The sequence below is a fragment of the Otolemur garnettii genome, unplaced genomic scaffold, assembly GCF_000181295.1.
Source record: "Otolemur garnettii isolate 467f Iridium unplaced genomic scaffold, OtoGar3 scaffold00106, whole genome shotgun sequence".
Lineage (NCBI taxonomy): Eukaryota > Metazoa > Chordata > Mammalia > Primates > Galagidae > Otolemur > Otolemur garnettii.
The window spans coordinates 7,203,716-7,219,573 of record NW_003852501.1 but is presented as its reverse complement, the minus strand read 5'-3'; the positions used below and the strand labels follow the sequence as shown (position 1 = coordinate 7,219,573).

Below are 15,858 nucleotides of genomic sequence, written 5' to 3'. Positions count from 1 at the left end.
AGGACAGAGCAGTACAAGTGTACACACGTGCCATCAAAGTTCAGAAAGGTAGAGGATAAAATTAGGACCACACTGAGTAAGGGAAACAGGGAAAGATCATGTTTTCAGTGAAGGACTATCAACTCAAATAAAATGAAGAATGAAGTAAACAAATGAGGGAAATGAATGTAGGCAAATAAATATTGAATTTGGAAGCAGAGAGCTCATCATCAGAGGTGATCTCTCTGACATGAACCCAAAGTTCAAAATGGTGAGCAATTATTTTGAGGAAATATAGTAATAAAAATGATTTTATGTCTCTTAATTTTTCTGTATCTCAAAACTTTCACTGTTACCCTTGTGTGAGTAGGCTGCAGCTTACTGATTATAAGAACTTGAGGAAATTTGAAGTAGCTCTCAACTCATTTTATTGCTTATTACACACTTAAATTAAGCAAAATTGCCTGGGTATTTGTTCATTCAGTGTTTCTGTTCAATTAATTTGCAAATATCTACTGAGTGCATACTATGTGCCAGATAATTTTCTACATGATGGGTCCAATAAAATAACAAAAGAGTTAAATTTTCCCCAGCACACGGTTTCTATGTGGTGAACATTTTCATAAAATAAATAAGCATGTTATATGTTATACAATATGTTATATAATACACATATGTATATAATACATATTACCTTAGAGTTAAGTGCTATGAAGAAAAATAAAGAAGAATTGCAGAGAGCTCTGTGGTATGTTGTCAAGGATTATTAAAATAAGATGACAGGGAGAAGTGATCAGTACTGAGAAGAGATCTTGAGCAGAAAGTGAGAGGAGCCCTGCAGCTCCCCAGGAGAGGGCCTTCCAGGTAGAGAGACCACAACTGCACTGTCCCCATGGTGGACTCACACTTAGAGAACATAGGGAATAAGATCACTGGGCCTGGAGCCAGAGGTGTTAAGAGTGAGAGTGACAGGATGGAGGCAGGGGACCATGCCAGTTCAGCAGGGAGTCTGGTTGTGACTCTGAGTAAAACAGGAAGCTGCAGGAAGGTTTTATGCAGAGTTGTGATATGATCCAGTTCATGTTTTAAAAAGGCCACTCCAGGCTCTAGGCTGGAAATTGACTGCAGGAGATTTAGGGGTGTGGGCAGAGAAGCGCTAGGCAGCTGTTGCAGTAACTCAGGTGAAAGGCAATGGTAGGAAACTTCCAATTCTGGATTCATGGTAGTACTGACAAGACTTCTTAATGGATTGTATATGGTATGGAGAAAGACAGATGCTAAAACCAACTGAAATTTTTGGCTTAAGCAGCTTAAAAGATGAAGTTGCCTTTGGGAAGATGGGAAAAGTTTTATAAGGAGCAGGTTAGGGAAAGGAGTTTTGTGAAGTTTCAGATCCCTTGCTGGATATTGCAGTCTTGAGTTCAAGGTCAGTCTAGGTGAGGAATACAGATGGCTGAAGAGTCTTCAGCTTAAGGGTACAGGAACAATATGGGTAAGTGCCGATGAGAAAGGGATGAAAGTCAGGGACTGAGCCCCAGGTCAGGAAGATGAGGTGGAAGCAGCTGGAGGGAAGAAGAAGGAGCAGCTACTGGAAGAAAGAAAAGCCCAGTGGGGTTTCTGGAAGTCAGGAAGAAAAAGTTTCTAGAAGGAGGCAATGGCTCCAGGTCATGTGAAGATGACCCTGCAAGAGCAAGTTCAGTGAAGAGGAAGATCTGGCAGTGGGTTCCTGGGAAAATTAGAGACACAGTGAGTGTAGTCAGCTGACATGAGGAGCTCTGCTATCAGCAGGAGAGGAGGAATGGGGCTTCGGCTGCCAGGACAGTGGAGAGGTAGTATCATCACAGCCCTCAGGAGGTCGCAGGCTGAAACTCACCCCTTTTAAAGCTAGTTTTCCAATCTTGTATATCTTGTCCTCATCAGTACTCTTTCAATATTTAATATACTGGAAACCTCGTATTTATCTATGATCTGTTCTCTTCCCAACATGTCACTTCTGAAAATACTTTAACATAGACAAGATATTTTATTATATCCACTAGTCTGCATCTCATTTGGGATTAGCTAAATTCACATTCTTTAAAAGAGCAGATAGAAGTGTTCTGTTTCCTTCATAAATCATCACAGAGTATTTTATTCAATATGACCTTCACAGGATTTACTATATCTATCTAGTCCCATTTTTCTAGCATCTACCCTGGCAGGTAGTTCAATTAGTATTTGTCAAATTCAGCAGTTCATTCATTCATTCATTGAAGACTTTTATCACATGCCTATTGTTCATCAGTTGTGCTGCTTTAGGAAAACAGCTATTAATGAAACAGAAAGGACCCACATGGAGCTTACATTCTCTAAAGGGAGTGGCAATAAAGAAGTGAACAATCAAATAAACACAACATGTGCCCAGCACTAACTGAGGACTTGAGGGCTATTCTCAAATAGAATTGCTATCAGCCCTCCTTGAGCCATGACAAAATAGTCTTAAATGGTTATGAAAAATGTTCTCAATTCTTTTGCAAATGTGAACAAAAGCATTTTGTGGTAGACAGAATGATGGCCCCCAAAGATGTCCACCTTCTAACCCCTGGAATAGGCAAATAGGTGACCTTACGTGGAAAAAGTGTCTCTGTAGATGTGGTTGTGTCCAAGTTCTTGAGATTGAAAGATTACCCTGGTTTATCCAGATGGGGTCCAATGCCATCACAAGGGTCTTTACAAGTGGTGAGCAGGAGTGTCACAGCAGAGAAGATGTGATGATGGACAGAGAGGTTAGGGCCAAGGAACTTGGGAAGCCTTTAGAAGCTAGGGAAAAAAAAAGAGGAAAAAGAAGGAACAAATTTCCAGACCTTCAGGAAGAACATAACCTTGCCCAACTTTGATTTTAACCTTGCAAGACCCATTTAGGGGGACCTCTAACCTCCGCAACTATAAGATAAAATTGAGTCATGTTAAACCATTACATTTGTGATCATTTGTTACACCAACAATATGAAAGTATATATAGTAATATGAATATATAGAAATAGGCACACACATGTTCTTAGAAAACTGCTAGCTTCATATAATCTGTAGCAATACTGTAAAATAGTGCCCTCAATTTACATTCAGATGACCTGGCCACCCTTCCCAATCCAATCGCACTCTCTTAGGCTGTGTTTTATGGAGATTCTGGAGCTGCTACCCTTATTTCAGATCATGATAAGCATTTTGAAATAAATTTAATACAGTAGGGTGGCTGAGGGCAACTGAGTGTCCAGAAAGGCTTCTTTGAGGAGATTCCATGTGAGCTGCTACTGATAGAGCAGAAGACACAGCAGGTGGAGAGAGTCAGGATGAAGGTCCTGAGGAGATGCAGCTGGTCTACTGAAGAGTATACTGTGAGCAAATGACAGAACTGTAGCAGATGAACACAAAGACATCAGCCAAGACCAGCTCATGCAGGGTCCTGTAGAAGACAGAAGAGTTTGGACATTCTCAGGAAAAGCCATTGAACATCCAGAATAATAGAGACAGGAGCTAACTTACATTTTACTGCTGTTTAGAGAATGGTTTCCAGAAGGAAAAGAGTGAAAACACATTTTACAGTCATGCAGGTGAGAGGATTCCTGGTAGCCTGAAGTAGTGAGTTAGCAATGACAATGGAGAGAAGTAGACAGATTTGGGAGGTAGATGAAAAGCAGAGTTGATAACACCGATGTGGGGCTTGCAGGGAAAGAAAACAAAAGCATCTGGTACTGTGACCTGAGCAGCTGGTTCAAACGTAGGAAAGAATGGGGGAGGTCAAAGAAACAAGTAAATGAATAATGCCCTTATGAACTCCTCAAACATTTGGGTGTTAAATAATGTAGAATGTCAAATCTGAAGACTTGAAGGTACTATGTGATGAAGAACACAATTTTATATAATCAGTCAGAACATGGGGAAATGCCTATGTTTGAACTGGAAAGAGGTTTAAAGAGTTATCTTAGACTCTTCTTGATAAGGACAGCCCAAATCACACCTAAAATAAATAGATAACCTTTTCATAAAAGATCCCAGAGGACAATATTTTATAATCAGATTCATTATTCTACTACATTAACAATCACAAAAGTCTTTATTATCTTTGATTTTAACTTAATTGCCAAAAAGCACTTTATTCTGCTCTCTGTATAAAGGGAAAAAATGAATAATTTTTTAAAATCTTTCATAAAGTTGAAATTGTTGTTAAATTTCTTACCCTAGTTTACATAAAACAAAGAGTATTTATAAGCCTTTGTACGCACACACATATTCAGATTCTTTAGGTCAATACTGGGAACTTTAGGCGTGGCACCCATAGCACAGTGGTTATGGCACCAGCCACATACACTGAGAGTGGTGAGTTTGAACCCGGCACAGGCCAGCTAAATAACAATGACGATGGCAACAAAAAAATAGCCAGGTGTTGTGGTGGGCACCGGTAGTCCCAGATACTTGGGAGGCTGAGGCAAGAGAATCACTTAAGCTGACTTGGAGGGGGCTGTGAGCTGACACCACAGCACTCTACTGAGGGCAACATAGACACTACCTCAAAAAAAAAAAAAAAACTGGAGAACTTTATTATAGCTGGAGGTTAGTGTAGTAGGTATCTTGTAGAGTATTCTAAATTCTGAGTAATTTAGTAGCTGGAAAAAAATTAATTTAATCATTTGGCATAAAATTAGGTACTTGGATTCTTTTATTAAAAGATACAAGTACCACCTTGATTTTTTTTCCCACTGAATCTTTTAAGAACTTAATTCTTGTAGGTTGATGTTTCAATTCCAAGATTAACTCTGCAGAACTGGGAAAGCTATACACACATAAATAGACATAGAAATTATTGATTAAAAACTTTAAATATGGTCACTAGATTTTAAATAAACTTGTCATATCAAAAATATTTTAAATGACAGATTAAATAGCTCCCTGTGAGTGAAACACAGTGACATGTTCCAAAGTAATATTTTATTCTCTTTTCAAAAGTAGTTAATTTTGGAAAATTGTTACTACAGAGAAAAGTATTTTTTTAGGGTCCTTGTAAATCAGCATTGACAAACCAATTCACTCTCTCTCTTCCTCTCTCTTTCTGTCTCTTTCTCTCCTCCCACTGCACATCCTGTGGCAGATGGTTCGCGAGCAGTACATCACAGCCACAGAAGGCACCCACATAGAGAGGCCAGAGAATCCAAGCGTCTGCAAAATCGGCATTTATGGCTGGAGAAAACGTTGCCTCTACTTGTTTGTTCTTCTTTTACTTATCATCCTTGTTGTGAATTTTGCTCTTACAATTTGGATACTTAAGGTGATGTGGTTTTCTCCAGTAAGTATTACTATTTTTTTACTGGTAAGCATGTTCTTGTTTTGTTCACTATATCACTTCGTCTATATTGTACTGATAGACATTTCCTTTAATGTAACCATTACTTGCTTCTTTTCTGTCTGCATCAGAATTTTCAGGAGCAAAATGTATATGCAGCATTTACTTTTTCACCATTATTACATCATTGTGAACTATACTGCGTTGGGTTTACTTGTTTTATTATACTTTTTTCATTAGTCATTATCTGTACGTGATGAGAAGATTGCTATGATCTTGAGTTTGTGGTTAAGATTGTTCAAAGATTAAATCATCAATTTGTAAAAGTGTATAAGTCATGTTTCCCTAATCCTACAAATTTATAAGTACTTACCATTTAAATGCTACTACTCTCTCACTTTTGAGAAACTTCATGCTGATATACCATAAATTCATGTGCATACTTCAACATTCAACAACAGATGCAATATTCAATTACCTAAGGAATTCATATCATCTTAAACATACTTATGTTTTAAAGATAACTGCATAATTTTATATGCTCTGGTATTATTTTGTGTACTTTTTGAAATAATGTTTATATAATTTAAAATGCCTTAATTTTCCATGATAGCTACAATGAGATTAAAAATATTGCAGAGAACATCTCTTCCTCTCATCCATCTGAAGTTAAGATATATGCAGGCTCTTTCTAAGAACAGTAGCTGGTCTGAAATGCCTTCCGTTATTAGTATCCTTTACTATCTATGTAATTATTTCTATCCTGTTGTGGTTCTAGCCACAGAGATATTATGTATTTTGCTGACAGAACAAAGAAAATTTTATGTTTTTACATGTGCAAAGAGGTAAAATATCAATCAAATAAAAATGTAGGTTTAAAATAGATTATTTAATGTTTAATATATTTATATAAATGTAAATTGTTGTTATAAGTTATATATAAATATATGGATGGAGAACTATCTATATCAATATATTCAAATTAGCCAAATTTAAGTTGTGATTTCTTGATTAAAATTTATAAAAGCAATATTTCTACTGCTTTGCAATAGTATTTAGGTCCACTGGACAGTTTTACTTTATGAAGGTAGCACCATATACAGGATGCATGTTTTTCCACATAATAAACGTTTTAAGGTCTACATCTAAAATATTTTACTTTAACATTTTTGGAGACTGAAGCAAAGCTGAAATCCTTAGGTTATAAACCATGGGATTTGTCACAGACATCGGCTAAATAGAGAGCCCTGCATCAGCCAGACACAGCACCTCAGCTATGTAGGAGATTCAGAGATAGGATGTCCTGGGAAGGTCTGTAGATGGGCCTGGTATTAAAAAGAAGCATAGCCCATCATGTGTGAGCAAAGCCAAACTTCACCTTGAATGAATGACAACATGCATTATTTCAGAAAATGGATGAATTAGTTTTATAAACTCTATGTGATTATAGAGTGACACTATAGTTTATGCTCTTGTCATATCTTGTAGTATTTAAGATTACTTTTAGGCATGATAAGTTTACACCATTTAAATTGTGCCAGCAGCTGTGTCCAATTCATAGAATGTGCTGGGGATGGTTCCTTTCTCCTCAATGTTTTGGAATAGGCTCTGCAGTATAGGTACAAGCTCATCTTTGACAGTTAGAATTCTGGTGTGAAGCCATCTGGTCCTGGGATATTCTTAGGTGGAAGGTTTTTTGTTTTTGTTGTTTGGTTGGGTTTTTTGTTTGTTTGCTTGTTTGTTTGCAATTTTTGTCCAGGGCTGGGTTTGAACCTGCCACCTCCAGTATATAGGGCTGGCACCCTACTCCTTTGAGCCACAGGTGCTGCCCAGAAGCTTTTTTATTGTTGATTTCATTTCAGTGCTTGATATTGGTCTGTTCAAGAGGTCTATTTCTTCCTGGTTAAGTTTAGGGAGATGGTGTGATTCCAGGTATTGGTCCATTTCTTCTACATTGTCAAATTTCTGGCCATAGAGTTTTTTTGTAGTACTCAGAAATAATCTCTTGTATCTCTGTGGTATCAGTTGATATTTTCCCCTTCTCATTTATGATTGAGATTATTAAAGAGTTTACTTTTATATTTCTGTTTAATCTAGCCAAGGGTTTATCTATCTTTTTAAAGAACCAACTTTTATTTTGTTAATTTTCTGAATGATTCTTTTGTTTTCCATTTCATTAATTTCTGATTTAATTTTGGTTGTTTCTTTTCTTCTGCTAGGTTTGGGATTAGATTGCTCTTCTTTTTTCATTTCTTTCAGATGAGTCATTAGGTTGTTGATTGTGCTCACATTCTGTTTTTTGGATATAAGTTCCTAATACAATAAATATCCCTCTTAGAACTGCTTATTCATTGTCTCATGGGTTTTGGTACTTTGTGTCTTCATTGTTGTTATGATCAAGGAAGTTAATTATTTCCTTCTTTATCTCTTCCTGGACCCAACTGTCATTCAGCATAAGGTTCTTTTACTTCCATGCCTTTGTGTGGGGAATGACAACTTGTTTTGGAGTTCCACCTTTTCTGTCTTGTGGTCTGAAGAGATACAAGGTATAATTTCAATTCTTTTGATTTTGTTGAGGTTTGATTTTTGTTCTAGGATATAATCTATTTTGGACAATATCCATTGGCTGATGAGAAGGACGTATATTCCATAGCTTTGGAATGGTGTGTTCCATATATGTCTATTATCACAGTTGTTGTATGATAATATTTAAGTCCCTTGTATCTCTGTTTAGTTTCTGTTTAGAAGATCTGTCCAATTCTGTGAGAGAAGTGTTAAATTCCCTTGCTATTATGATGTTACAGGATATCATATTGCTCAGACCAATTAAGGTCCATTCATAAATCTGGGAGCATTTAGGTTTGGTGCATAAATATTTAGAATTGAAATATCCTCTTGTTGTATCATTCCCTTGACCAGTATGAAGGGTCCTTCTTTGTCTTTTTTGACTGTAGTTGCTTTAAATCAATTTATATTTGAAAAAAAGATTACAACACCTCCTTTCTTCTGATTTCCATTTGCCTGAAATATTATTTTCCAACCCTTCACTGTGAGTCTTGTTTTGTTCTTTGAGGCTGGCTGTGTTTCATGGAGACAGCATACGGATGGCTTGTGGGGTTTTTTTTTATCCCATTATATGGATTATTCCTCTTATATAAAGTACTGAGAGTAGTCTAATTCATAGAGGCAAAAATGCTAAATAACATGGTTTGATCATTATCCAATATATATGTATCAAAACAGTAAATTATACCCATATATATGGGTATATACACAAAACAGCAGTTGTACCCATATATATGAGTATATATGTGTGTGTGTGTACAATTACAACATATCCATTAAAATTTTTTAATTAAAAAAAACTTTTAGGGTGGTGCCTGTGGCTCAAAGGAGTAAGGCACCAGCCCCATGTGCCAGAGGTGGCAGGTTCAAACCCAGCCCTGGTCAAAAACTGCAAAAAAAGTTTTTAGAAAGAGTAGAATGGTAGTTGCCAGAGGCTATGAGCTGACAAAAATGGAGAGTTACCATTCTGAGTTGAGAGTTTCAGTTTTACAATATCAAAAGAGTTCTAGAAAGGGACCCTGATGATTACACAACGTTATGAATGTACATAATGCCACTGAACGATATAATTTAAAATGGTTAAGATGATAATATATATGTGGGGGAGTCTTCTACACTGAGAGGGTAATAATGGTGGCTGAGTCAGAGCAAATCCAAGAAAGGGCCTAAGACTGAACTTGAGGAAGCAGCAGTCCAAGGCTAGGTGGGGAGGGATGAGCTTGTAATAAGGCTGAGAGTGTGGGTCTGGAAATGGAAGGAAGCCTAGGAGAGCACAGTATCATGGAACCCAAAAGAGGACATTGTTTCAAGGGGAAAAAAGAGGTTTAGTGTCAAATACTGCTGAGAATTTATCATTAAGTGAAGTTGGAAATGCCTACAAGATTTAACAGCATGGTGGTCATTGGTGACCTCCAGAACTGTGTCTCCTATCTGTCTGGTAGTCCTTCATGATTGTAAACTCCCTGGAAGAAGGCACCTTGAACAGAGCTCCACATCTTCCTGTATTGCTTTTCATGTAAGTCCCTAAACATACTTACTATATAGTGAACTTGAGTGATAAAGCCTTAAAAAGGTGTTGGGTATATTTTGGAAGGTGATAGAATTCCATGTTCTGATTGTGTTGGTGGTTATACAAATTTATACATGTGTTAAACTCATAGAACTGTACTCACAAATGAATCTATTTTATTATTTCTTAATTGAAATTTTTTTAAATAGTAAGGGCAAGATTTTTTTTCTTACAAGGTATGAGTTGTAAAATGATTCTTATATAAATTTTCTAAGCAGTCTTTTTGTATTTACAAGATTTAATAAAATATTGAATATTGAATAAAACACCTAACATTTTAAGTAAGACATTTAGAGAAATACAGAAAAGGTGGTAGAAAATTAACCTCTCATCTTGGCTATTGTTGGCATATACAAAAGCAACTGACTTGTGGACATTGATTTTATATCCTGAGACATTACTGTATTTTTTGATGACTTCCAAGAGTCTTATGGTTGAGTCTTTGGGGTTCTCCAGTTATAAGATCATATCATCAGCAAAAGGGAAAGTTTAACCTCCTCTGCTCCCATTTGGATGCCCTTTATTTTCTTGTCTTGTCTAATTGTATTGGCTAAAACTTCCAGCACAATGTTGAATAGTAATGGTGATAGACGACAACCTTGTCTAGTTCCAGTTCTAAGAGGAAAAGGTTTCAGTTTTACTCATAATTTATGAAAATAGATGCATAAGTTAATACTAAGAAAAGTGGAAAAGAGCAATATAAAATCTATATTGTCTCAATTTTTTCACAGATAGGAATGGGTCACTTGCATGTAACACAAGATGGACTTCACCTGGAAGGGGAATCAGAATTTTTATTCCCATTATATGTCAAAGAAATACACTCTAGAAAGGTAAGGAAATGATGAATTATTTAAATTTATGTTGTATGAAAAATAGATGATAGTTCATCAGAGAAATTCAATACATTTCAGAGATTTTTAGAACACATAGAACATAGCCTTGCCTGGTCACATTCATGACCTGCTCTTTATTAAAAGGTTGGCTATTAGATTGTGGAACTTATCTCTGAAATTAAATTCTAAAAAGATATCATTTTCATGGCCATGTACAATGGCCCACACCTGTAATCCTAGCACTCTAGGAGACCGAGGCAGAAGGATCGCTTGAGATAAGGAGTTCAAAACACATCAACAAGAGTGTGACCCCATCTCTACTAAAAATATTTTTTTAATTAAAAATAAAATAAATTAAAAAAAATAAAAATAGAAAAATTAGCCAGGGAAGGCTTGCACCAGAAATCCTAGGCTGAGGTAGGAGGATTGCTTGACCCAGGAGTTTGACTACAGTGGATTTAATAACACAGTAGTAATACAAAGGTATATGAAAACTTTTTAAATGTTTAGAAAATGAATAAAACTTTTATATACATGGGTCATTACAAAAGTTTTGAGATGCACAAAAATTGTGAAATGTTAATATCCATACAGATAGAAACAAATGAAGTTCTAGCAACCAACAAGCCCAGCAAGTTGAAACTTACATGATGAGACAGAAAGGAGGTTATCATCTGTTTCTTGGAAGTGAAATAATCATACCACGGTCTGTCTCAGAACTGTTGTAGTGGACTACATATAACACATGGGTCAAAGAAGAAGTCAAAAAAGATATTAAACAGGACTCTGGGCTGAATAAACATTTTTTAAAAGTAACATAACTTTTCAATTGTTGGGGGGAATGTAGCTGAATCAGTGCTATAGGGGAGAAACTTATAGAAATAAATGTCTATCTTAGAAAAGACTAAAAATACTAACATCAACCTCCCCCTTGAGAAACTAGAAAAAGAACAAATTAAACCAAAAGTCAAAGAGAGAAAACCCAAATAAATAAAATCATAACTGATAAAGCAGACAATACAATGAATAGCACAAAAGTACAAAGGATCATTAGAGACCACTATGAATAGCTATACCCCAATAAATTAAAAAACCTAGACAAAATGGATAAAATTCTGGACACATAAAACCTACCAAGGCTCATGGCCAGGAAAAGTACAGAGGTCGTGCATGTGTCCATCCTACCAGGAAAGCGGAAGCTTGGCTACAAACCCCAGCCTTACCCACACTCAGCAACTCTCCGAAGCTCATTGATGAGAATTGTGTCCTTTGGGCACCCTAGTTGCAAGACAGGCTGGAAAAGCAAGCATTTAGAATTTTCAGGAAAAGAAAAGGGTCACAGGGTGCCTGTTGTGTAGACAACCAGAAGTGAATCTCAGAACAACTTACTGTCTGGGCTTTGGAGTGGATTTCACCACTGTAACCCAAGCCCTATTCTCTCATTCCAGGATAACGGTGGAAAAGAGCTCCATTTTGGAACTATCCCTTGCAGCTATGGGTGACTTTGAGGAAGCTATAATTTATTCTTTCTAATCTCAATTTCCTCAACCCTATCTTAGGAATAATGGTACCTACTTCATAATGTGCAGGATAAAATAAGAGGATCAATGCTAAAATTATTAGTAAAATGTTAACTATTGTGACTACTCTAGTTATTTCCTAACAATGCAAAAACAAGTACTAAAGTCACATCAATAAAATTTAAAAGTTAATGTCACATTCATCTGCTTCTCCAAGGCAAATGGAGAATTTCTGACTCCCCAGTTAGAGCTCCAAGGAGCTCTTCAAGTGTCTTTCCTTCTGAAAAACATCCCATAATTCCCTAGAACTTTGGAAGATACTTGGTTTCCTCTGAATGAACAGTAAACCCACCAGCATCCAACACCCAAATTACATGATTCCTTTTGAAGAAGAGAAAGAAAAAGCACTGATTAAAACTTGAGGGCAGAGGCAAGATGGTAGACTGCAGCCAGATATTTACAGAAGCTTCTGTCCAGGAGAATTAAAGGACAGAAGTTTAGCAAGTAAGCTGATGGTTTGAAGCTGAGCCAAGAGAGAAGATTGAAGAACGCACATCATCCTTTCTGAGCCAAGCTGCGACGCCCAAAAGACAATCAAAAGGTACAAAATCCACCACCAAGTGGATGGGAGTCCCCTCCCCCACAAGAAAGGTTTGCAGTTTACTCCATATGAACAAGTGAGCAGAGTTCAAACATCCTCCCACTCTATACCACAGGAGAGACCCCCCTAAAAATTGGACCTCCTACCCCTACTAGGGTGCCACGGCACTCTTCTGCCAGGCATAAAACTATAAGACTGTATAAAATTATAGGTATTCTCTGCCTGCAACTCTGAACTCCCAGGATTCCATCCCCCCTACCTGAGGTCTGGAGGTTTGTAACCCATGGAGTCCAGATTCTTGGGCACTTTCTTGAGAGGAATGGAGGGGGAAAGGGCTGGTGCTGATCTGTGCTGACTCTGTGGCACAGGAGCGAGTAGAAGATGATCAGCTGAGTGTGAATCATACAAGAGTTGTGGTTTCCTGACTTGCAGACCAGCAGTGGTGGCATTGGGAAAGGATCACATTCCTAAGGCCATTTCAGAGACAAGCCCTGTCTCTCTGGGCAATCAGGGGTTCCGGGCAGCAGTACTGACCTGGGCCAAGTGCAGGGACTAGAATAAGTGCAGCTCACAGACTTACAGGGAGGGGCTGTGAGTAGACTGCTTATCTGATCATAATAGCACTTAGCCCTCAGGGGAATATAGCTGAGACAAAGGAGTGGGCGGGCAGAGGCTGGAATTGACACCTGAGTGTAAACTCTAATTGCTTGCTGCCCAGGGCTGAGTTTTGTATCAGCTCTAGCAGCATCTGACCTGCAGAGGAATTTAGCCTTGCTCTGTCCTGTTCTGTCAGCAACTTCAACCAGGTGCTGGGGCTGGAACTGAGTGAATTGCCCCTGCCTATAGTAAACACCAAAGGTACCTCTGCCGGACTCAGATCTCCTGGTGACTCAGGCAGTCATAAACCCAGGCAGCAGTTGCTTACTGGATTGAACTGGGTCACAGCCCTGTGGGATTACCAGTGACTGGGTGCAAGGTGGGGAAGGAGGCATCAACCTTCCCAGATTAATTCATTTGCTGGGTGGGTCTGTCTGCCCTCATGGAGCACCGGATTGAGTCATATCTGAGCTGCCAACAGACCCCTCCTATCTAGTTGCCAGAGACTTTTTGAACTATCCCACTTGAGACCAGTGATGACTGGGACAACTGATTCTAACCCCTTAAACTGGGCAAATCACCCAAAGACTATCCAAGGTGACACCCTGGGTATATGGTTGAGGGAAGGCTTGATTTTCTGTGCTCAATTGTTGTTTGTGGGGAGCAGAGGTGACTTAATTGCTGGTATTTCTTCACAGCTGAGACTTCAACCAAGAGTAAGTGATTCACTAGGGTAGGATAGAGACCAGAAAAAAAGACAGAGCCACTTAGCTCCACCACACCAAGCAGGTCCCCAGTCTCTCAGGCCGTAACACCATATGGGTCATTGACAAAGCTCAAGGAGAAAAGCCAAACGGGGTAAAATAATCATGGGGCAGAATAAGCAGAAAAGCTCTGGTAATATGACTAACCAGAGTAGATTGACCCTCCCAAGAAAGGATGTGGCAGATGAAACTGAAGATCCCCTTCATAAACAGATGGTGAAGATGTCAGAAATCAAATTCAGATTTGGATTGCAAATAAGATTAATAGAATGGAGGCAAAGATAGAATTAGAAATTCAAGGAGCATTCCAAAAGTTCTCTCAAGAATTCAACAAATTCAAAGACAAAGCCACCAAAGATTTTGAAACATTGAGGCAAAAGATTGCAGCCCTCAAAGATCTGAAAAATACAGTAGAATCCCTTGGTAGTAGAATGCAGCAGGCAGAAGCAAGGATCTCAGACATTGAAGACAAAGCTTTTGAACATGCCCAAGCATCCAAAGAAGAACAGAAATGGAAAGCAAAGATGTATCATTGTCTCAGAGAGCTCTGGGATAATTAAAAAAAAACTAATATTCATCTTATAGGAATTCCTGAAGGTGATGAAGTTGATTCACAAGACACTGAGGCTCTTCTGCATGAAATTATGAAAGAAAACTTTCCAGATATACCAAGAAATCCTGAAATTCAGATAGCAGAAACATTTAGAACCCCGGCACGATGCAACCCAAATAAGACATCCCCCAGACACATCATACTTAACTTCAAGAAAGTTAATATGAAAGAGAAAATCCTGCAAGCAGCTAGATGTAAGAAAACCATAACCTACAAGGGGAAGAATATTAGAATGACTGCAGTTCTCTCTGCCGAAATCTTTCAGGCAAGAAGAGGGTGGTCATCAATATTTAATCTCTTAAAACAAAATAACTTTCAACCCAGGATCCTGTATCCAGCTAAACTGAGTTTCATTTATGGTGGAGAAATTAAATACTTTAATGACATCCATGCATTGAAGAAATTCGCCATAACCAAGCCAGCTCTCCAGGATATTCTCAGACCTATTCTCCATAATGACCAGTGCAATCCTCCACCACAAAAGTAAACTAACTCAGAAACTATTGATCAAACTCCAGCTTTTACAGTGGCAAAAGGATAGAAAACGTCCACTAGACCTTTGGAAAATACCTAAAATTTTATCAGGCTTATCAATAATTTCTATCAATGTGAATGGCTTAAATTGTCCTCTAAACAGGCACAGATTGGCTGATTGGATACAGAAACTCAGACCAGACATCTGTTGAATACAAGAATCTCGTCTTACCTTAAAAGATAAACATAGACTCAGGGTGAAGGGATGGTTATCTATATTCCAGGCTAATGGAAAGCAGAAAAAAAGCAGGTGTTGCAATTTTATTTTTAGGGACAATAGGTTTTCAACCAACAAAAGTAACCAAGGATAAAGATGGCCACTTTATATTTGTTAAGAGCAATACTCAATACGATGAGATCTCAATTATCAATATCTATGCACCCAACCAGAATGCACCTTAGTTTATAAAACACACTCTAACTGGCATGAGCAACTTGATTTCCCCCAGCTCCATCATAGTTGGAGATTTTAACACTCCTTTAGCAGTGTTGGATAGACCCTCCAATAAGAAGCTTAGCAAAGAAATCTTAGACTTAAATTTAACTATTCAACTTTTGGATTTAACAGAAGAACATTTCATCCTAACAAAACTGAATACACATTTTTCTCATCAGTCCACGGATCATATTCCAAAATCAATCACATCTTAGGTCACAAATCTAACCTCAGCAAATTCAAAAGAATAGAGATTATTCCAGGCATCTTCTCAGACCATCATGGAATAAAAGTTGAACTCAGAAACAATAGTAATCTGCAGACTCATACAAAAACATGGAAGCTAAATAATCTTATGCTGAATGATAGATGGGTCAGAGACAAGATCAAGAAGGAAATTATCAAATTTTTAGAACAAAATGATAATGAAGACACATGTTATCAGAACCACTGGGATAACACAAAGGCAGTCCTAAGAGGGAAACTTATAGCATTGCAAGCCTTCCTCAAGAGAACAGAAAGAGAG

The 15,858-nt window shown here is 37.8% G+C and overlaps 1 protein-coding gene across 1 annotated transcript in view; it reads left to right on the top strand.

The window, feature by feature from the left end:
• Nucleotides 1-5,102: 5,102 nt before the first annotated feature.
• The window catches only part of SGCG (sarcoglycan gamma), a 59,560-nt gene continuing 48,804 nt past the window's right edge, over nucleotides 5,103-15,858 (top strand). The window contains exons 1-2 of the mRNA XM_003796719.2: nucleotides 5,103-5,299; nucleotides 10,163-10,264. Coding sequence (XP_003796767.1) covers nucleotides 5,105-5,299; nucleotides 10,163-10,264 — 297 coding nt within the window. The 5' untranslated portion in view covers nucleotides 5,103-5,104. The remainder of the gene's footprint in view (nucleotides 5,300-10,162; nucleotides 10,265-15,858) is intronic.